Source organism: Colletotrichum aenigma, assembly GCF_013390185.1.
Source record: "Colletotrichum aenigma strain Cg56 chromosome Unknown KSG_Cg56_contig02, whole genome shotgun sequence".
Classification (NCBI taxonomy): Eukaryota; Fungi; Ascomycota; class Sordariomycetes; order Glomerellales; family Glomerellaceae; genus Colletotrichum; species Colletotrichum aenigma.
The window spans coordinates 551295-567891 of NW_023500908.1; the positions used below are offsets into that span (position 1 = coordinate 551295).

Below are 16597 nucleotides of genomic sequence, written 5' to 3' on the forward strand. Positions count from 1 at the left end.
AAGAGGCGCAAAATGTTTGGTCAAGCAGGAAATGTGTCTACATGTGGTCTGTAGGTGATATGAGAATATGGAAACGTCGACAAGGCAGGCATTTTGCGATTACGTGGCAGCATCTTCTCACGCAAGGCGCAGGAAGAACGCTCTTATGAAGTCTTTGGTGTCGTCCGCCACTGGTTTTCGATTTTGAAGAATACCCCCAGAACGAATTTGACGAAGTAGCAGCTCAAGAAATTGGGCTCAAGCATAGCTTCAGGATAGATCTTTAACCATGAGACGACTACGGGGTCTCGTATGAAATGATCAAACAAGCACCATGTTGCATTTTTGGGGAAGAGTCCTTTACACGTACGCAGGAATTTATACAAACAGCAGTGACTGTTTTGCGAAGGAGTAAGATAAGCGGCTGCTAGACCCGCGGCACCAAGCACACGCGCATAGCTCCTACCCCAAAGATATTTTCAATTATGAACCGTTGATAAACGTAGCCCAAGTCTCTGCAAATGTACCTAGCCGAGCGCATCCACTAGACGCCGTCGAAAGATCAAGCGATGGGTTGGATTAATATCCTACTGCATCCAGCGCAGATCGCCACACAAAGAGTTGCCGCTTCAACTACAAGGAATGACGGTTGCTGGCTTTCTACGTAACCAGAGTCGTTGGTATGTTATCACTGAATACTCCGACGCTAACAAGGGCCAGTCAAGCTGATGAACCGGCATGTTTCTAGGCCCATAAAGGCCTGTGACACGAGTCCAGCCAGCCACAGGAGAACCAAGTCCTCCCATCAATAGGATTTATTGTCTCTGCCACGCCGTTGGTCTAAAGATTCAGGGCCAGGCAACGCTCAGGCTATATATAGTTATGGGAATCTGAGAGTCTGACAAGGCCCGCCGAACATTTCACCGTCGTACGGACGGCTGTTGACTGTGACTGGTCCTCTTCCGTAGTACCTATAAAGTGGCAAGTCAATTAGATTGAAAAAACTTCCCAGGCAATCAAAACCGGTGTAGTATGCGTTCATTAAAACCAGATCTCTGAAGATGAAGAGAGTATAGCGCCGGAAGAGGTAACTGCGTACCTTGCCCTGGAGGCTGAGGCACAGGCTGGAGACCCCAATCCGTAGTATTCTGCGTGAAAATCTAGAGACGAACACCGCTGATGAACGATACGTGAACATCTAATACATGCGAGGAAATCTGGACAAAAATCGCCACTAGCACAGTCCTTTCTATCCTGCTCGAAGCAGCATAGCCCTTGATCGGAACGTGCAACCATGAAATCGCCGAGCATTATCTGCTTTGAACATTTTCGCTCCTCCAGCAGGAGCTTTAAATATGGCCTATACAAAGGAATGAACGGCGAGGCTGGCTGACGCGCGAGGGAACTGGTAGAATCAAAAAGCGAAGTTCAAAAGCAAAAGCAAAAGCTCGGGTGCAGGATCGAACCGCAGACCCTACGAAACCAGCAATCGGATTTCATACCAAGTTCTCACTAACGGACCAGAGCGTTATACCTCTAGACCACTTGGCCTATCGGGCTTGGGTGACGGTGATAGGACGAAAGCTCGCCAAGAAGGGCTCTCCCGAGGGGTAGGAAGCAGGAGCAGGTGAGTGGTGGGAGGGTCGCGCCTTCCTCACTAGTATAGGCTTCAGGCAGGCACCGCGAATTCAGCTTCACGGCCGTCAACCAGCAGAACAGCTTCAAGCGCAGGACGGGACCATTGGCTGGCCAGACAGTCTCGACTTCGAAAATCTATCGATACCGACGTCACGTCCCGAAAGAGCACACCTATCGCCTGTATGTAGGTCCCTCTTCCCTGAGACCCCCATCACCAAGGCAAAGTACGAACACAGCACGAATAGACGCCGGGGACCAATATGTGGAAAGGGTAATCGTGGCTGATTCCATGTTCTATGTAGTCGTACATATTAGCCGTACAAGCGGCCACTGCATAATCGCGGGCGCTGTTTCCCACCCCCGCCATTCCCAACTCCCGCCAACCCAAAAAGAAGCCGTCGTGCTGCTGCTGCCACCGTGCCACTTCTGCTCCAAACCCCCTTTTCGTGTCGCTTACTTCCAGAGCTTGCCCAGGGACACCTCCTTGTCGTCGTGCTTGTTAAGAATCTTGGCGGTAGCAAGCTCAAAGTCCTCCTGGGTGACGTGGACTCTGCGCTCACGAAGAGCGTACATGCCAGCCTCTGTGCAGACACCCTTCAGCTCGGCACCAGAGCAACCGTTCATCTTCTCGGCAATCTTGGTAAGGTTGATGCCTCTCGTCAGGTTCATCTTGCGGCTGTGGATACGGAGAATGTCGGCACGGGCCTCGACGGATGGCGGGGGGAACTCGATCTTTCGGTCGATACGTCCGGGACGCAGCAATGCGGGGTCGAGAATGTCAAGACGGTTGGTGGCCATAATGACCTTGATGTTCTTGGTAGGCTCGAAACCATCGAGCTGGTTAAGAAGCTCCAACATGGTACGCTGGACTTCGGAATCGCCTCCTGAGGAACCCTCGACACGGGAAGAACCAATGGAATCGATTTCGTCCATGAAGATAATGGAGGGGGCGTGCTCACGGGCCATGACGAACAGCTCGCGAACCATACGGGAACCCTCTCCGATGTACTTTTGCACCAACTCGGAACCGGAGACACGGATAAACTTGCAGTCGGTGTGGTGGGCGACAGCTCTGGCGAGCAGGGTCTTGCCCGTGCCGGGGGGACCGTAGAGGAGGACACCCTTCGGTTGGGCGATACCCAGAGACTCGAACAGCTCGGGGTGCTTGAGACCGAGCTCGATAACCTCCTTGATTTCCTTGATCTGCTGATCCAGACCACCAATCATGTCGTATGTGCTGTCGGGGACCTTCTCGACCATCATGAGGGAGACGAGGGGATCGACGGATGAGGGGAGCATCTTCTCGAGCTTGTAGCTGTCGGACAGGAGGGTTACACGCTTGCCGACGGTGAGCTTTGTGATGTCGACATTGTCGGAGATATCGACGACTGTGGGTGTTGATCAGCATTGGGCCAGGAGGAAGGTGGGGTGTGCATCATCAAACGTACCGTATTTGCCTTCCGGATGCACCTTGACCAGGACCTTCTTCGTGCTCATGACCTTCACAACCTCACCGACGTAGGAACCGGGCTGCTGCAACAGACCAAGCTCTTCTCTCAGTAGACGCACCCGCGAGTTGTAGTCGTTTCTCTGGGCCTCGAGACGGCGGAGGACAGCTTGACCCTTGAGGATCTCGAGCTTCATGGCCTCGATCTTGTTCTGGTAGTACGAATCGAGCGCCATCTTGATGGATGCCCCGAGGGAGGAATTAATCGGGCGGGTGTTTGTTCGATGTTCTCTGAGAAGCGGGAGGGTCAATCGGGGTCGTCAAGGTGTAATTCGTGCGTAGGATCGGTTGACAGTCGCCGGGGGTTGGGTGTGATGATGGAAGCTTGTCGTTGTGGAAGCTCACAGATGGGTTCGGAGTGACAGGGCTGTAGGTCTGGCTGGCTCCGTCGGTCGGTCCAGTCAGCCGCAGGCAAACCACCGTCGACGCGTTCGCCAGGTCCGGGTCACGTGAAAGCTTCCTTCCGGAAATGTCAAGCTTGCGGGGGCTTAGTCAGGGTCTTCGGAGGGCAGGATGTTCCAGATGCCGACATCTTTGGAAGGTCCACTCTGGAAAAGGGTCGGGTCCGTGCGCGCTGTCTTGTAGCGGCTGCAAGAGAAAAGAGGCGGAAAGCGCAACGCGCAGTGACGTTAGCACGCCCCAGTTGGGAAAGTGGAGTGCAGCACGAGATGTGCGATGTCGAGCACCTCGACATCGTGACATGCAACGGTGGGGCTCTGCATCGAATCATGGGCAGTGGGACATGCCAGTGAAGCCTGCAGAGATACGCCGTAGATATGCGCCGATAAGATCTACGTCCTTGGCGACGGGCTGTAGACCGCCCAACAGGCAAAAGGCATCGCCAGACGCGGCTCTCTTGATGTTGCACCCTGCTTGCCCGTCCACCTTACCTTAGGTCCTACCTTACTATGGGTAAGTTAGGCAGTCCTCGGGCCTTGGGATTGTGGCTCTCCCGCCGTTCTGCTCGGGCACTAAGCTGATTGGGGAGGAAGCTCTGGCGGTCCTGTCTAGGCGATAGCACCATCATCCATGTTGCTAGCAGCAGTTGCACTCCACCATGGGCGCACCGCGGGCCCCCACTAGTCCTCCACTAAATTGCGTTCCTACCTATCATCAGTGCGCCGAAGGTAACAATCGCTGGATGTAAATACCAAGCACCTGGGTGCGAGACATTGTGCAGGCCTTTCTTCCTCCCTACGTCTTCGTACTGCGTACGGCTGCTTGAATGTCGAGGGGGGCACATCAGATACCGGGGATAAGAAGATAAAGACCAACGATGGAGGCACGGGTCGAATCAAGAGCCCGGGAATAGAAATCCTGATCAAATGGAAGAGTCACACAGTAGCAATTGCCTCTCATCATGCTTCTAAGAAACAGCACCTTCCATGTTGTTTCGCACCCTCTGAGGCCTGCAACACCTTGCGAAGTGGCTGCACATGACCCGGGGGTTGCACACACAAACGCCATCGACAGTGGGAGTGGGCAGCTCCTGACTCAGACATTCTGAGGTGAGCCAGGTGCACCGTGATTGCGCCGGGAAGGCGGGATTGCGAATCTGGGGGAGCAGCAATCATCACTCGACCGATGGACAAGGCAGCCTCGAATACTTGAGGAGACGGAGGCACACGCAGAAAACTCAACAACATCGGACGAGCAGCGGCACCCGCTCCGCCGCCAGCCAAGGGAAGTTTCCTCACCCTTCCATCCAATAAATAATACTTTAGTAGAGAACCTGCACTTTTGTATGGGCAGCATCGCACACATCCTGTGGACATCCTCGCCACCAGATCAGGAAAGGAGAGTCGTCCTCACCAGTAGCCAGGAATGGGCAACACTCATTGCTGCCATTGTCTTCGTTGCTGAATTGCACACGGTCTCGCCCCGTCTCGCCATCGCATCACCTCTCCTCCTCATCCTCATCCTCGCATTTTCTTGTCTTACTCTCTTCTTTTGTCTTTTTTTGTGTCTCGTCCATCGTGTGTTTGTTGTTTACCCAACTCTACACCACACACCACACCCCCGGATACCTACGCACCTCACCTCATCTCGTCTTGCTTACCGATCCCGTCTGGCTTCGCTCATTTCTTCTCTTCGTCAGCTTTTTACCCGTGAAGCAAGGTAGATAGCGAAAGCTCACCACCACCACTTCGACCCATCTGCAGGGCCCCCGTGGAATCCTCGAAATCTTACCGAGACCCAACACAAGCACTAAACCTACACCTACAACGCTCTCGGTAACGGCGGTACGAGCTTTTGAAAAAAAGCCTGTTTCCACTCTTCTTTTCGAGTCTGCTGCTGCTGTTTCAACACAACACACGCGCGACACCTAAGAGATTCCAAGCAGGCCCGAAGCCACCCAACGCGCGCCCGACGCTTCCACCCCCGTTGCCGTCCGCACTAATAACCCACATCTCCGGCACCTACCATTCTCTCCACCGACTATTCTCCATCATTCTCCAAAACCGTCGCGCGCTCCATTGTCGCCCACCATGGATCCCTCCCCGGGGCCTGATACGTCCGCTGACCAGTCTCGCGATAACTCGACTGCTGCCTCGCCAACAGACACCCGACACCAGCCCTCGAGATTCGAGTCCTATTCGGGTTCTCGCGACGACGGCCTGTCCGAGAGCTTTCAGTCCTTTCAGTCCACCGATACGGTGCGGAGACGCCCAGAAGCTGGCTACGGTACGTACGACCCGCTGCATGCCCAGAAACCTAATGCGTCTTGGTCGTCCGAGTTGCCGACTGGTCCAAGAGAAAATCCCTGGCTAACATCAATCCCGTGTGCGACACAGGTTCCATACAAGGCCAACCTTCCGCCTCCCAATACTTCCCCGACTCCTCAGCTCACGACCGTTCCCATTCTCGTTCCACCCAAGCTACAAGATCTCCCATGATGGCTCCTGAACGCCCCAAAGCGAGTAATCGACCGCGAAAGCCCCCCATGACCCGTCGACCCTCGACGAACCCTTCTGCACCTCATCGTGGTGAGGTTTTCTCCGTCGACGATGACATCTTCGAAGTCGAGGCCGACGCCGTCGGACGCCAACAAGAACAACAACGGGGGTACAGCACGCGCCGCCGGCCTCAGCTAGCGACCACCCTGTCCCGCGTCCAGTCCTCTAGAAGCGAGCACGGCGATGATGAGGACAACGATGACGAGGCACCTCGTACACCGAGACCCGAGGACATTGTCCCTGACCGCTCCGAGCACGACCCATCAGTTCACGAAGATGAGGATGCGGAAGCCGAAGATGACGGCGACGTCAGCGATGCCGAGAGCTTCACGCTCAAGGATCGTCAACAAGCCATCAACGAAACCCATCCTTTCGGTATCAGGTTATGGAAGCCTGCTCTGTACAAGAAAGACCGCTCCGTGCAGAAGAATGCGGAAGGTGATATTCATTCGTCGCCGGGCGGAAGGGTCAACAACTGGTTGTTGTTTTTTAACCTTTTGTGGACTTTGCTGTTTGGATGGTGGATGGCAACATTCGCAGCCCTCGGTGCGATCATCTGCTTCTTGTTCGCGGCGACTGTTAGTGGCAGGGAGTACGGCAGAGTCCTTTGGGGACTTGCTAGCTATCTTTTCTACCCCTTTGGCAAGTACGTGCGTTTGGAGCAGGACGACGCCTACCTGGACGAGGACCAAGGCGAGGGACGAAGCATATCCGAGTACGAGCAATGGCAAAGCGGTGACTTGGAGTATGGTCGACTGTTCTTCGGTCCGGACGGATCGGAGCACAACCGATCCATCGTCGGCCGCTCACGGCGAAGCATTGACTCGCAGCCGAGTGAGACTGACAGCCTGTTGGGCCGGACTCGACGCGGCGAGCGGAGTGAGACGCCCCCGAGACTCAAGCGCCGCTTGTTTGGACGAGGCGAGTGGAATATCGGAAGGATCGTCTTCTTTCTGTTCTTCTATCTGCTGCTCTCGCCCTCTCTCATCCTGGTTTCCTTGATCTGCTGGTTCTTGGTGTTTACCATCCCCATGGGCAAGGTTACTATGCTGCTCTTCGACCACCTTCGGCGACATCCTTTGGCGCTCTCATTTGAATCCGATATGGTTCTCGCCCGAATCGCCGATGCGCCTCACTCGTCCATCCTGCTCTGCACCTACCGCGCTGTGGGCACCAAATACTGGAAATACACTATCGACGGAACGAACGTTTTCCTCATCAATCTCATGGGTGTGGTGTTCTTCGTCATCTTCGACTGGCTTGTTCTCGACCGGATCATGGGCCTGCACATCCTAATCACCTCACCGGCGTTCCTCTTCATCGCGGGCCTGTTCTCGATCATCCCCCTCGCCTACTTCATCGGCCAGGCCGTTGCCTCGATTTCTGCCCAGTCATCCATGGGAGTAGGTGCGGCCATCAACGCCTTCTTCTCCACGATTGTCGAAGTTTTTCTTTACTGCGTGGCTCTCAGCCAAGGCAAGGGCCAGCTTGTCGAAGGCAGTATTGTTGGAAGTATCTTCGCCGGTATTCTCTTCCTTCCTGGCCTCTCCATGTGCTTCGGTGCCATCAAGCGCAAGACTCAGCGCTTCAATGCGAGATCCGCTGGTGTCACATCCACCATGCTTCTATTTGCCGTCATCGGCGCCTTTGGCCCTACCTTGTTCTACCAAATCTACGGCACCCACGAGCTCAACTGCCTGGACTGCGTAAACCACAGCGGGATCGGAGAGGGACTTTCCCCGGTTGGGGACGGTCGTGACTGCCGCAGGTGCTTCTTCTCTCAGACCCCAACTCTTGATGACCGCTTTTACCTCGAGGCTGTCAGGCCGTTCTGCTACTTCTGCGCAACCCTTCTTTTCCTCTCTTACATTGTGGGCCTCTGGTTCACTCTGAGGACTCACGCAGCTGTCATCTGGAATTCTGAGATTGATGAGAAGAAGCATGAGGAAGCTCACGCACATGCTCATGCAGCTGCTAGACAATCCGGACCTCACTCCTTTGCCGAGACCACTGGCACGTCCATTGATGTTCGCGATTCTCACCTGTACAAGCGCATACTTGGTCAGTCATTGAAGCAGGTTGGCTTGAACGCCAAGGGCGAGGATATCTCGCGTCAAGGCTCTGTCTCTGGATTGGGCCTCGCACCTGGAAATGGCAGTGTTAGCATTCCACATGTGGTCCCACCCAAGTCGAGTGGTAGCGATACCATTCGCTCAGTCGTCCATATTCCAGGATTTTCAGAGGCCGAGAACAATGCCCTGGTCCGTGAAGTCGCTGAGATGGCCGCCACCGCCGCTACCCTTGCTGCCCGCGAGCGCATGCCTCGCAGAACTTCTAACCAGCCTGGAGCCTCTACTGCACCGACTACTCGGCCTCCGGCTTTGCGCACTGCAACACTCGCAGAGAACGAAGATCTCGCTGCTGCCAGTGCCGCCCAAGTTCCTCACGGTGGGCATGATGCACCCAACTGGAGCCGAGGCAAGAGTGCTTTCATTCTCATGGGAGCCACAGTGCTTTATGCCATTATTGCAGAGATTCTTGTCGACACCGTAGATGTTGTTTTGGAGGGCTTCGCTATTGACGAGAAATTCCTCGGCATTACCCTTTTTGCCCTGGTTCCCAACACTACGGAATTCTTGGTGAGTTTAAAAATGCATGCTTCCTGATGAGTTACACTGACATTTTACAGAACGCCATCTCCTTCGCTATGAACGGCAACATTGCGCTGTCCATGGAAATTGGTTCTGCATACGCTCTCCAAGTCTGCTTGTTGCAGGTACCGGCCCTCGTGCTGTACTCGGCTCTCTACGCTACCAGCAATGGTGTTCAAGACATCGGCAACCACACTTTCTCACTTCTGTTCCCCCAGTGGGACATGGTTACTGTTATCCTCTGTGTCTTCCTGCTCAGCTACATGTACGGAGAAGGAAAGAGCAACTACTTCAAGGGTAGCATTCTATTGTTGAGCTACCTTGTAGTCATCGTAGGCTACTACTTGTCTGGTTACACCGACGACATCATGAGTGTGAGCCGCTTTGATATCATGGGTGCCGACGGGCAGTTTTCTTCATTCAAGACCGTGGGTCGCAAGCGCAGCGGCGTTGCCTTCCAGGTCTAAAGAGGAGGAGTTGTGGATTCAGGGGTTGTGATACCCAACGAGCGCGAACATTGTTATGGCATTGTTGCCTAATTTGAGTTGAAAAGGGTGGCCGCGCGTCATCTGAATGGGTTGACGGCCTGTTCAACGAGGGACTTGGACCATGGCAATGCATTTCTGTTTACCTGCTCATACGACGGGACTGACGGAGTTACGGAGAAGAGCACATACTTAGATTACCTTCCGTTCCATCACTGAATATACATCCCTAATGCGCAAGCCATACTTCTGCGTCGACTCTTGCATCGACTTCTCACTGCGTGTCTTGATCCCATACCATGAGCTGCGCTTGCGTGAGCGTTAGCTGTCCAAACCAAGTGCTACCTGAGTGCTGTAATACTTGCCTAAAGCAGTCCTCAGCTGGGGATTAGAGCCGTGTTTAGAACTGAAGTATTCTCGAAAATCTATCTCGGCAGTTGTACATACGCGCGCAAACCAAGTTCAACCCCGGCATATTCAGAAGGGTTCACTCAGGTCGCTTACCTATGACGACACTTAAGAGAAGACCCGCACTAACCTCTTGCGGTGGGTGTGTTTCTCTCGGCCCCGAAGACTGGAATGGAAGAACTGAAGATTGTGGAGTCTGGGGTGATCGAGTGTCTGGAATGGTGGAGGGGGTGAATGGGGTGTGTCTAGGGATGGAGTTGGTGGGGTGATGCATTCCATAGGTTATTTCCACGACAACGATAAGGAATCGTGAGGTGAGGCACTTGGTGGTGTTCATTTCCATTCATGTGTAAGCTGATGTTCCATAGGATACATCACGTAGAGATGAGCAAACACTACCACTAACACGACAGCAGGGGGAAAGACCTACAATGTTTAAGGATTATCATTAAGCTTCTTCTACGGATCAACAAATATATGAGTAATAAGACTTGTAACATGATTTTTGTGTTCTTCGTTGAAAATATGTTGTTCGACGCCGGGCGCGGGCAAAAGGTGTCTGTGCCTGCTTCGCCCAAAATAATTGGAAAAATACAATACTCGATGTTCCAGTTGTTGGGTTCTTCCTAGTGCTTTCTTTCAGTGTACCCTTCATACTGATTATTCTTGTTGCTCATTATCAATACTTCGGCTAGCTTCGTCTTTCTCTAACTGCGTTGCATTCATATCCCAATAGATAGTAAACAGCCTCTTAATCAATTAGATATTTAATGAAACCCTGGTGTTCATTTCCTTGAGAGACGATGTTCAGAGCCGTGCGACCCCATTTGTTAGACGCATTGACATCGACACCATGCTCAACCAACACCCTAAACAGTGCAAACCTGTCTTCGCACGCCTCGGAAGATGGCTGGACCTCTTGTTTGTCTTTCAGAAAGCTCCAAACATGGAAATGGGACTCAAAGTCACAAAGTATGATTCTTGCTAAGCGGGGAAGCAGAACATCTTAGGGGTGCCCATTTGTTTGATTGCGTAACAGTAGCTGCCATACGCAGCCTGATGAGACCTTCCTTCGTACAGCTTGATAGTTTAGTTGCTTGCGGAAGTGGCATGGAAAGTGCCGTAGCTCACCCACTGAGCCACCATTAAAGCGCGTCTCACTTTGTAGTGTCCTGAGCCAGCGGCTGGTCATGTGTAGAGTTGTTCTTGTGTGAGTTTTCTGCTCTTCCTTCACTTCTGGGAACAGTTTCCCTTGAAAACATTACGAACAATCTCAAGGTAAGCACGGGTTCCTCTCCCCTGCCTAAGCACATGGCTTTCTTGAAGGAAGCCCTGTTATTGAGCTCCGCAACTCTCAGTGATATAACATGACGTTGTGCTATTTTCCCCTACTGAGAAATACCTCGGTAATAAAATGTGAGATAATTGACACCCATCACATAGCATCTCACCGCGAGCAAGCTACCGTGTTCCAGCGCACATGAAGCGACCCCGGGCCTTCTGTTCTGGCTACAGCTACTTTCCCTTAAAGAGTTCACATCTAGCTTTTACATTTGCAATATCGACAGCGTCCGCTAAAATGCCTTCATCAAGAACGGCGGCCTTTTCAGATATGACGGCCTCCTCAAGCTGATGCATGGCTGCAATGATAGTTGCGTTCTGCATTCTTGCGGACATGAGATGCATAGAGGTGATCTTCTCTCCAGGCAAGTACCCCAGGTGTCACATGGTAATAAGTTCAGAAATACTTCCGCTCTGGAGCAGGGACAACGAACATACATTCAAGAAGATATGGCGTTTCACTCAATTAACCATCGTGAGAACAACTGAACTTCGAACGAAAGGCCTCAGCCGTTTGTCACCTGAGTTGTCTTTGATTGCTCGACTGGGATTTCTCAATCAAGTCCAGTTGATTATACACGGCATTATTAGGCGATAAAAAGGACTGCAGATACAACAATACATCAGTAAACGAGGAAAATTTCCAGGCAAAGTCACGATCGGCGAAGGAAAATCAGCTATGCTGTCCCCAGGCAGCTGTTGGCTCGGGCTAGACGATGCCCCGCCCTCTATGCGTGATAGCCGTAGCGACTGCCACTCTCATGATCGTTGCCTTGACGGGGTTTGTTCTGGGATGGAAAGTGACGAGAATGGCCATGCCGAACGCTCGTTCGGCCGTTGAAAAGATAGGAGGCAAGATTGATGACTGCGGCGAGACGCTGGCGCAAGCGAGGGCCAACGATGCATCTACGACCCCATGAATCCGTTGGTTCCGCGTCGCTCCGGCTCGCCGCAAGTGAATTGCCAACACAATGAGACCTGTTTCTTAATCAGTCATTAGTAAAGCTCGTATCCATGTCGCCAAGGCGACCGCTATTCTAAGCTTTTATTCCGGCACACCTCCGCAACTGGCTGGTAAGAGTGCTCCATCCCCATCCCACCTGCACGTCAAAGTACTCATCGGCAACCGCTAGACACCACCACCCTTACTCTCAAGATTCCTCAGCCAAGCAAACTCACATCAGAAAATGGGCTGTACAGGTAGAAAGCGCAAGCCCGAACCTTCAACAGAGTCCACTGCTGGTCATGGGGATAGCATCTATTGGAGACCTATCGTCGTTGTGGCAATGATGCTCTTCATTGACGGCATTGGAAACTGCATGTCTCTTGCTCCGCAGACGCGTTTGTTCGAGGAAATCGTCTGTCGACAGTACTACAAAGTTGGCGACAACGTCCCCGGCAGCGGACCCTCTGAGGAGATGTGCAAGGACCCTGCAGTTCAAGACGTCGTGGCGGAGCTGTTTGGTTGGCAGAAGTTCTTTGATGGGATTCCTGGCTTGATATTAGCTATGTGGTTCGGAGTGCTTGCAGATAAGCAAGGCCGGAGACGAGTCTTCCTCCTCAGCGTTGTAGGACAGGTGCTGGGTGCTTGCTGGGTGCTCTTCATTTGTGAGTGAAAACGCAGATGAACTTTGAGTTGCTTGCCATCATGTTGCTTACAATTATCACAGGCTGGCTGGAATGGCCCCTTAAACTTGTGTGGCTGTCTTCATGCTTTCTTCTCATTGGAGGTGGAAGTATAGCTACTGGCGCTGTCGCCATGATGATTATTACAAATGCGTCGCCTAAAAAGTACAGGTAAGTAAAGGCGACAACGAGTAAGCTTTTCAAGAATACTAATACTTAAACAAAATAGGTCGAATGTCTTTTTCTATGCCCAGGCTGCTCTGATTGGCGCGGAGCTGATCGGGCCAGCGATTGGTTCCGCCTTGATGACCTATAGTCTTTGGCACCCTTTGCTATTGGGATTGGATAAGACTGCAGCACCACTGTCTAGACCTCAGCTAATCTTGCAGCTTGTACGATAATCACAGCCGTTCTCGCAGGTACCATCCCGGAAACACTGCCTCGAGGCGAAGATAACTCGATCGAGTCAGACAGGGAGGGCCTTTCAGAAGACTTGAGTCTTCGAAGAACACTGAAAAACCTGCTCAGACATGTTCACAAGACTCTAGGATTTATCCTTCGGCATCGTAGTGTCCTGTTTCTTGTTTTGACATTTCTAGTCGCCTACTTCTCTCGACAATCTCTCGGTGTCCTTCTGCAATACCTATCAACGAGATACGCTATTCCAATAGCGAAGGTATCTATCTCGCGAGATTACCGTGATGTTTCTACTGACAATTTCCAGGCCAACCTTCTACTCTCATTCCGGGCTTTCGCGCAGCTTGTAACCTTCGTCGCCATTCTGCCTGTGCTGGATCTTTTCATTTCCAAGAAACTAGGCTTCTCCGCTCGAGTCAAAGACTTCCTTCTTTCCAGGCTCAGTATTGTGTTTATCATGATATGCTTTGCAGTCCTGGTTCTTGCGCCAAGCATACCTGTGGTTGTCGTCGGTAAGCACTCTACACGACACTGGAGACTAGAGGGAGTTTACTGAAGCGCATTTCTAGGCTTGGCGTTCTATACCCTTGGAAACGGTTTTAGTTCATTTGCTAGATCGCTTCTCAGTTCATTGGTTGAGAAAGACATGGTCGGGACCTTGTTCACGACACTCTCCATGATGGACACCTTGGGCTCCTTACTCGCTGGCCCCATTGTTGCTAGGACCTTCAGCTGGAGCATGAGACTTGATGGAATCTGGAAAGGTATGCCTTATGTCATGTCTTTCGCCATGTGTGGTCTCGCGTCCTTGGCGCTTTCCCGGGCGGGCCACGCAGACCTGCCGGAGGAATACCTTGAAAGTCACGACGATGAAGAGAGTAGATCGCTTCTTGGCCAAGACAACTCTTCCCAACAATCACAGACCTAGCCTGAGAATACCTGTAAAGATGAAATGGATATATGCTGAATGCATCAAATACTGGTTAGTTAAACGCCAACTTGCCTTTTCTTCTGAAGTGTGACGCTCAATTGTCGTCACGTAGCTGGCGATGTTCTCGACAAGCACACTCAGGCCTCCGGGTGATCTAATGTCAGCCTGAACCCCCTGGTTCAACCCGCGACAACTTGGACAATATTTTGAGGGAAACAACCTGAATGATTTCAATACGAGACGGAGTGGCTCATTGATATAGCATGGCTACTATGTTAAAAGCAAGATGGGTAAAGACGCCTTTGGTTTCATGACTGGCCTCATTTCTTGCGATGGTTGTTTGGTAGGGTCTCTAGTTGGAAATCTTACAGCCAACAAATTTCCCTAGGGAGATTTCTATCAGACTGGTAAATTGAAATTTGTTATATGTACTCTGCATCAATTTACAATGTGAACTTTAAGAAATCAATATGCCCTTCTGTCGCAAGCCTGATAATGCACCTGGATCAACTTGCCATTGACGGGCCATCCGATAACTCACCGTTCCAAGTAACTTCCCTTGGATGGCAGCGAGGTTTCTTGGAAAAGTGGTTGACTTTGATGTGTGCAGAAATATGATTGGAAGTGCATGTTGACGCCATTCTTCAACATTGGCGCTAACTCATCCCCTGCAAGTTTACCCGTCATGTTGGATCCTTTATGGTGGATCCGTCCTAGATGTAGAAGTCCGCCCGCCAAGTGGGATGTCCGCAGCGGAAGTTGCAGTAACTGCAGGTATGACCCCAGGATTTGTAATCGGATGGAGTCAAGCATTGTGAGATGGCACAATCCCTTGGAGCCACCTGTTAAAACCACGATACTCACATACATGCACCCTCCAAAACTTACTTACATCTTGAGAATTGCACCTCGAATCCACTGTTGCACTCCCACCAATTATGGCAAACCTTGCAGTTTCCAAAGGCTCAACAGTTCTTGTGACTGGAGTCAACGGCCTCTTGGGCTCCCACGTTGCGAAACAGTTCCTCGAATATGGATACAAGGTTCGCGGCACAGTTCGTAACCCGGACAAGGTTGCATGGCTTCCGGCGGCATTTGAAAAGCAATTTGGTCAAGGCAATTTCGAGCTTGTCCAAGTCTCGGATATGGCAGCGGAAGGCGCTTTCGATGAAGCCACGAAAGGTGTGCCGAGAGTAACCCTAAAGACGTCAGCAGACAAGTTACGGGGCTGACATTCAATCCCAGGCGTCGCCGTAGTTGTGCACACAGCTTCCATCATGACGCTAGACCCAAATCCCAACAATGTCATCCCCGTCGCCATCAAGGGCGCCCTGAGTGCATTGAAGTCGGCTTACGCGCAGCCGAGCGTGAAGCGCTTTGTGTTCACTTCATCGTCAGCTGCCGCTGGTCCGAAAGACGACTCACCAGACTCGGTGATTACCGAAGATAACTGGAACGAGAACGCAGTCAACATCGCGTGGGCCGATCCTCCTTACAGCCCGGAAAGATCTGGCGCCGTCTATGCGGCGAGCAAGACGCAGGCAGAGCAGGAAGTGTGGAAGTACCACAAGGAGCACCGCAGCGAGCGCCCTGACCTCGTTGTCAACACTGGTAAAACCCGTCTCCGAAATAAAGACTGACTTGGACTAAAAAATCAAACAGTACTCCCCAACTTCAATTTCGGCGGCTCCATCGACCCGGTCAACCAAGGATTTCCCAGCAGCTCTGGGCTTCCGGTCTTACTCTACAACGGGAAGATTGCGGGTGTTCACCGCGTCATATCCAAGCGCAAGTTTTATGCTACCTGAGCGAGCAGGGCGTGACTAATTAGTTTTTCATAGAATACTTCATCGACAACGACGACACGGGCAGATTGCATGTTGCTGGAGCCATTCTCGAGCATGTGAAAGATCAGCGCATCTTCGGTCTCGCCCACACTTTTAGCTGGGACTTGATCCTGGAGATCTTCCGCAAGAACGAGCCTGGGAAGAAGTTCCCGGAGAACTTCTCTAACGAGCCGAGCCAGCATCCCGTCGAGGCACGCGACAAAGCCGAGCAGTACTTGCGAGAGCTGGGACGCCCGGGCTGGACCTCCTTGGAAGAGTCCATTTTGCAAACTGTGAAGGGTATTCAGGAAGCGGGCGATAAGCTTCAGTTCGAGTCGTACTCCCAGATGGGTCCCCGGAAAAATGCAGCTGCGGGAGACAAGTCGACCTAGTCATCTGGAAGCATTGATAGCGATCAATGCGTATTCACCGACTGGGAAATTACTGAAATATGTGATTCAAGTAAGAGACTTCAAGGTCTATCTACATAAATTGAAAAAAAAACGAATATTTGAAAGACGGGCTTGCCTTCCGTTCACTATAAGACTATCGCCCGTCATAAACGCTATTTCAACGCAACAAGTGATGCTAAGTATTCTTAATGAATTTCTCTAGCACCGGCAAAAGCGAGTAGATAATTGGAATGAATAGGAATGAATTCGATTGCCGCAGTATCTTCGCGAAATGTATTGCCAAACCTTTCCTATCAATGGCCGTGTCCTGCGGCCCCGGGCCAGAGCGCTCGGGCTCCGAAGTCTCGATGCACATGCAACTAGGCACGAGATTAATCATTCATCGCTTCTTGGGTCTCATGAAGAATGACCGCTCAAC

The 16597-nt window shown here is 51.9% G+C and overlaps 4 protein-coding genes across 4 annotated transcripts; 3 read left to right on the forward strand and 1 right to left on the reverse strand.

Moving 5' to 3' along the window:
* Positions 1 to 2070: 2070 nt before the first annotated feature.
* On the reverse strand, positions 2071 to 3300 carry CGCA056_v002180 (26S proteasome regulatory subunit 8-like protein; the record flags this gene model as incomplete). The annotated part of the gene is made up of 2 exons (XM_037317439.1): positions 2071 to 3005; positions 3066 to 3300. The coding sequence occupies 2 exons, from the start codon at positions 3298 to 3300 to the stop codon at positions 2071 to 2073; spliced, it is 1170 nt and encodes a 389-aa protein (XP_037182851.1).
* A 2313-nt stretch (positions 3301 to 5613) lies between these two features.
* VNX1 (Low affinity vacuolar monovalent cation/H(+) antiporter) lies at positions 5614 to 9199 on the forward strand (the record flags this gene model as incomplete). Its single annotated transcript, XM_037317440.1, has 3 exons — positions 5614 to 5809; positions 5920 to 8720; positions 8771 to 9199. 3 exons carry the CDS (start codon positions 5614 to 5616, stop codon positions 9197 to 9199), a joined length of 3426 nt encoding a protein of 1141 aa, XP_037182852.1.
* Positions 9200 to 12153: 2954 nt separating this feature from the next.
* atnC-1 (MFS efflux pump atnC) lies at positions 12154 to 13937 on the forward strand (the record flags this gene model as incomplete). The annotated part of the gene is made up of 5 exons (XM_037317441.1): positions 12154 to 12574; positions 12637 to 12763; positions 12822 to 12984; positions 13317 to 13521; positions 13579 to 13937. The coding sequence occupies 5 exons, from the start codon at positions 12154 to 12156 to the stop codon at positions 13935 to 13937; spliced, it is 1275 nt and encodes a 424-aa protein (XP_037182853.1).
* Positions 13938 to 14878: 941 nt separating this feature from the next.
* ALD2-3 (Aldehyde reductase 2) lies at positions 14879 to 16158 on the forward strand (the record flags this gene model as incomplete). The annotated part of the gene is made up of 4 exons (XM_037317442.1): positions 14879 to 15122; positions 15186 to 15551; positions 15603 to 15704; positions 15782 to 16158. The coding sequence occupies 4 exons, from the start codon at positions 14879 to 14881 to the stop codon at positions 16156 to 16158; spliced, it is 1089 nt and encodes a 362-aa protein (XP_037182854.1).
* Between the last annotated feature and the right edge of the window lie 439 nt (positions 16159 to 16597).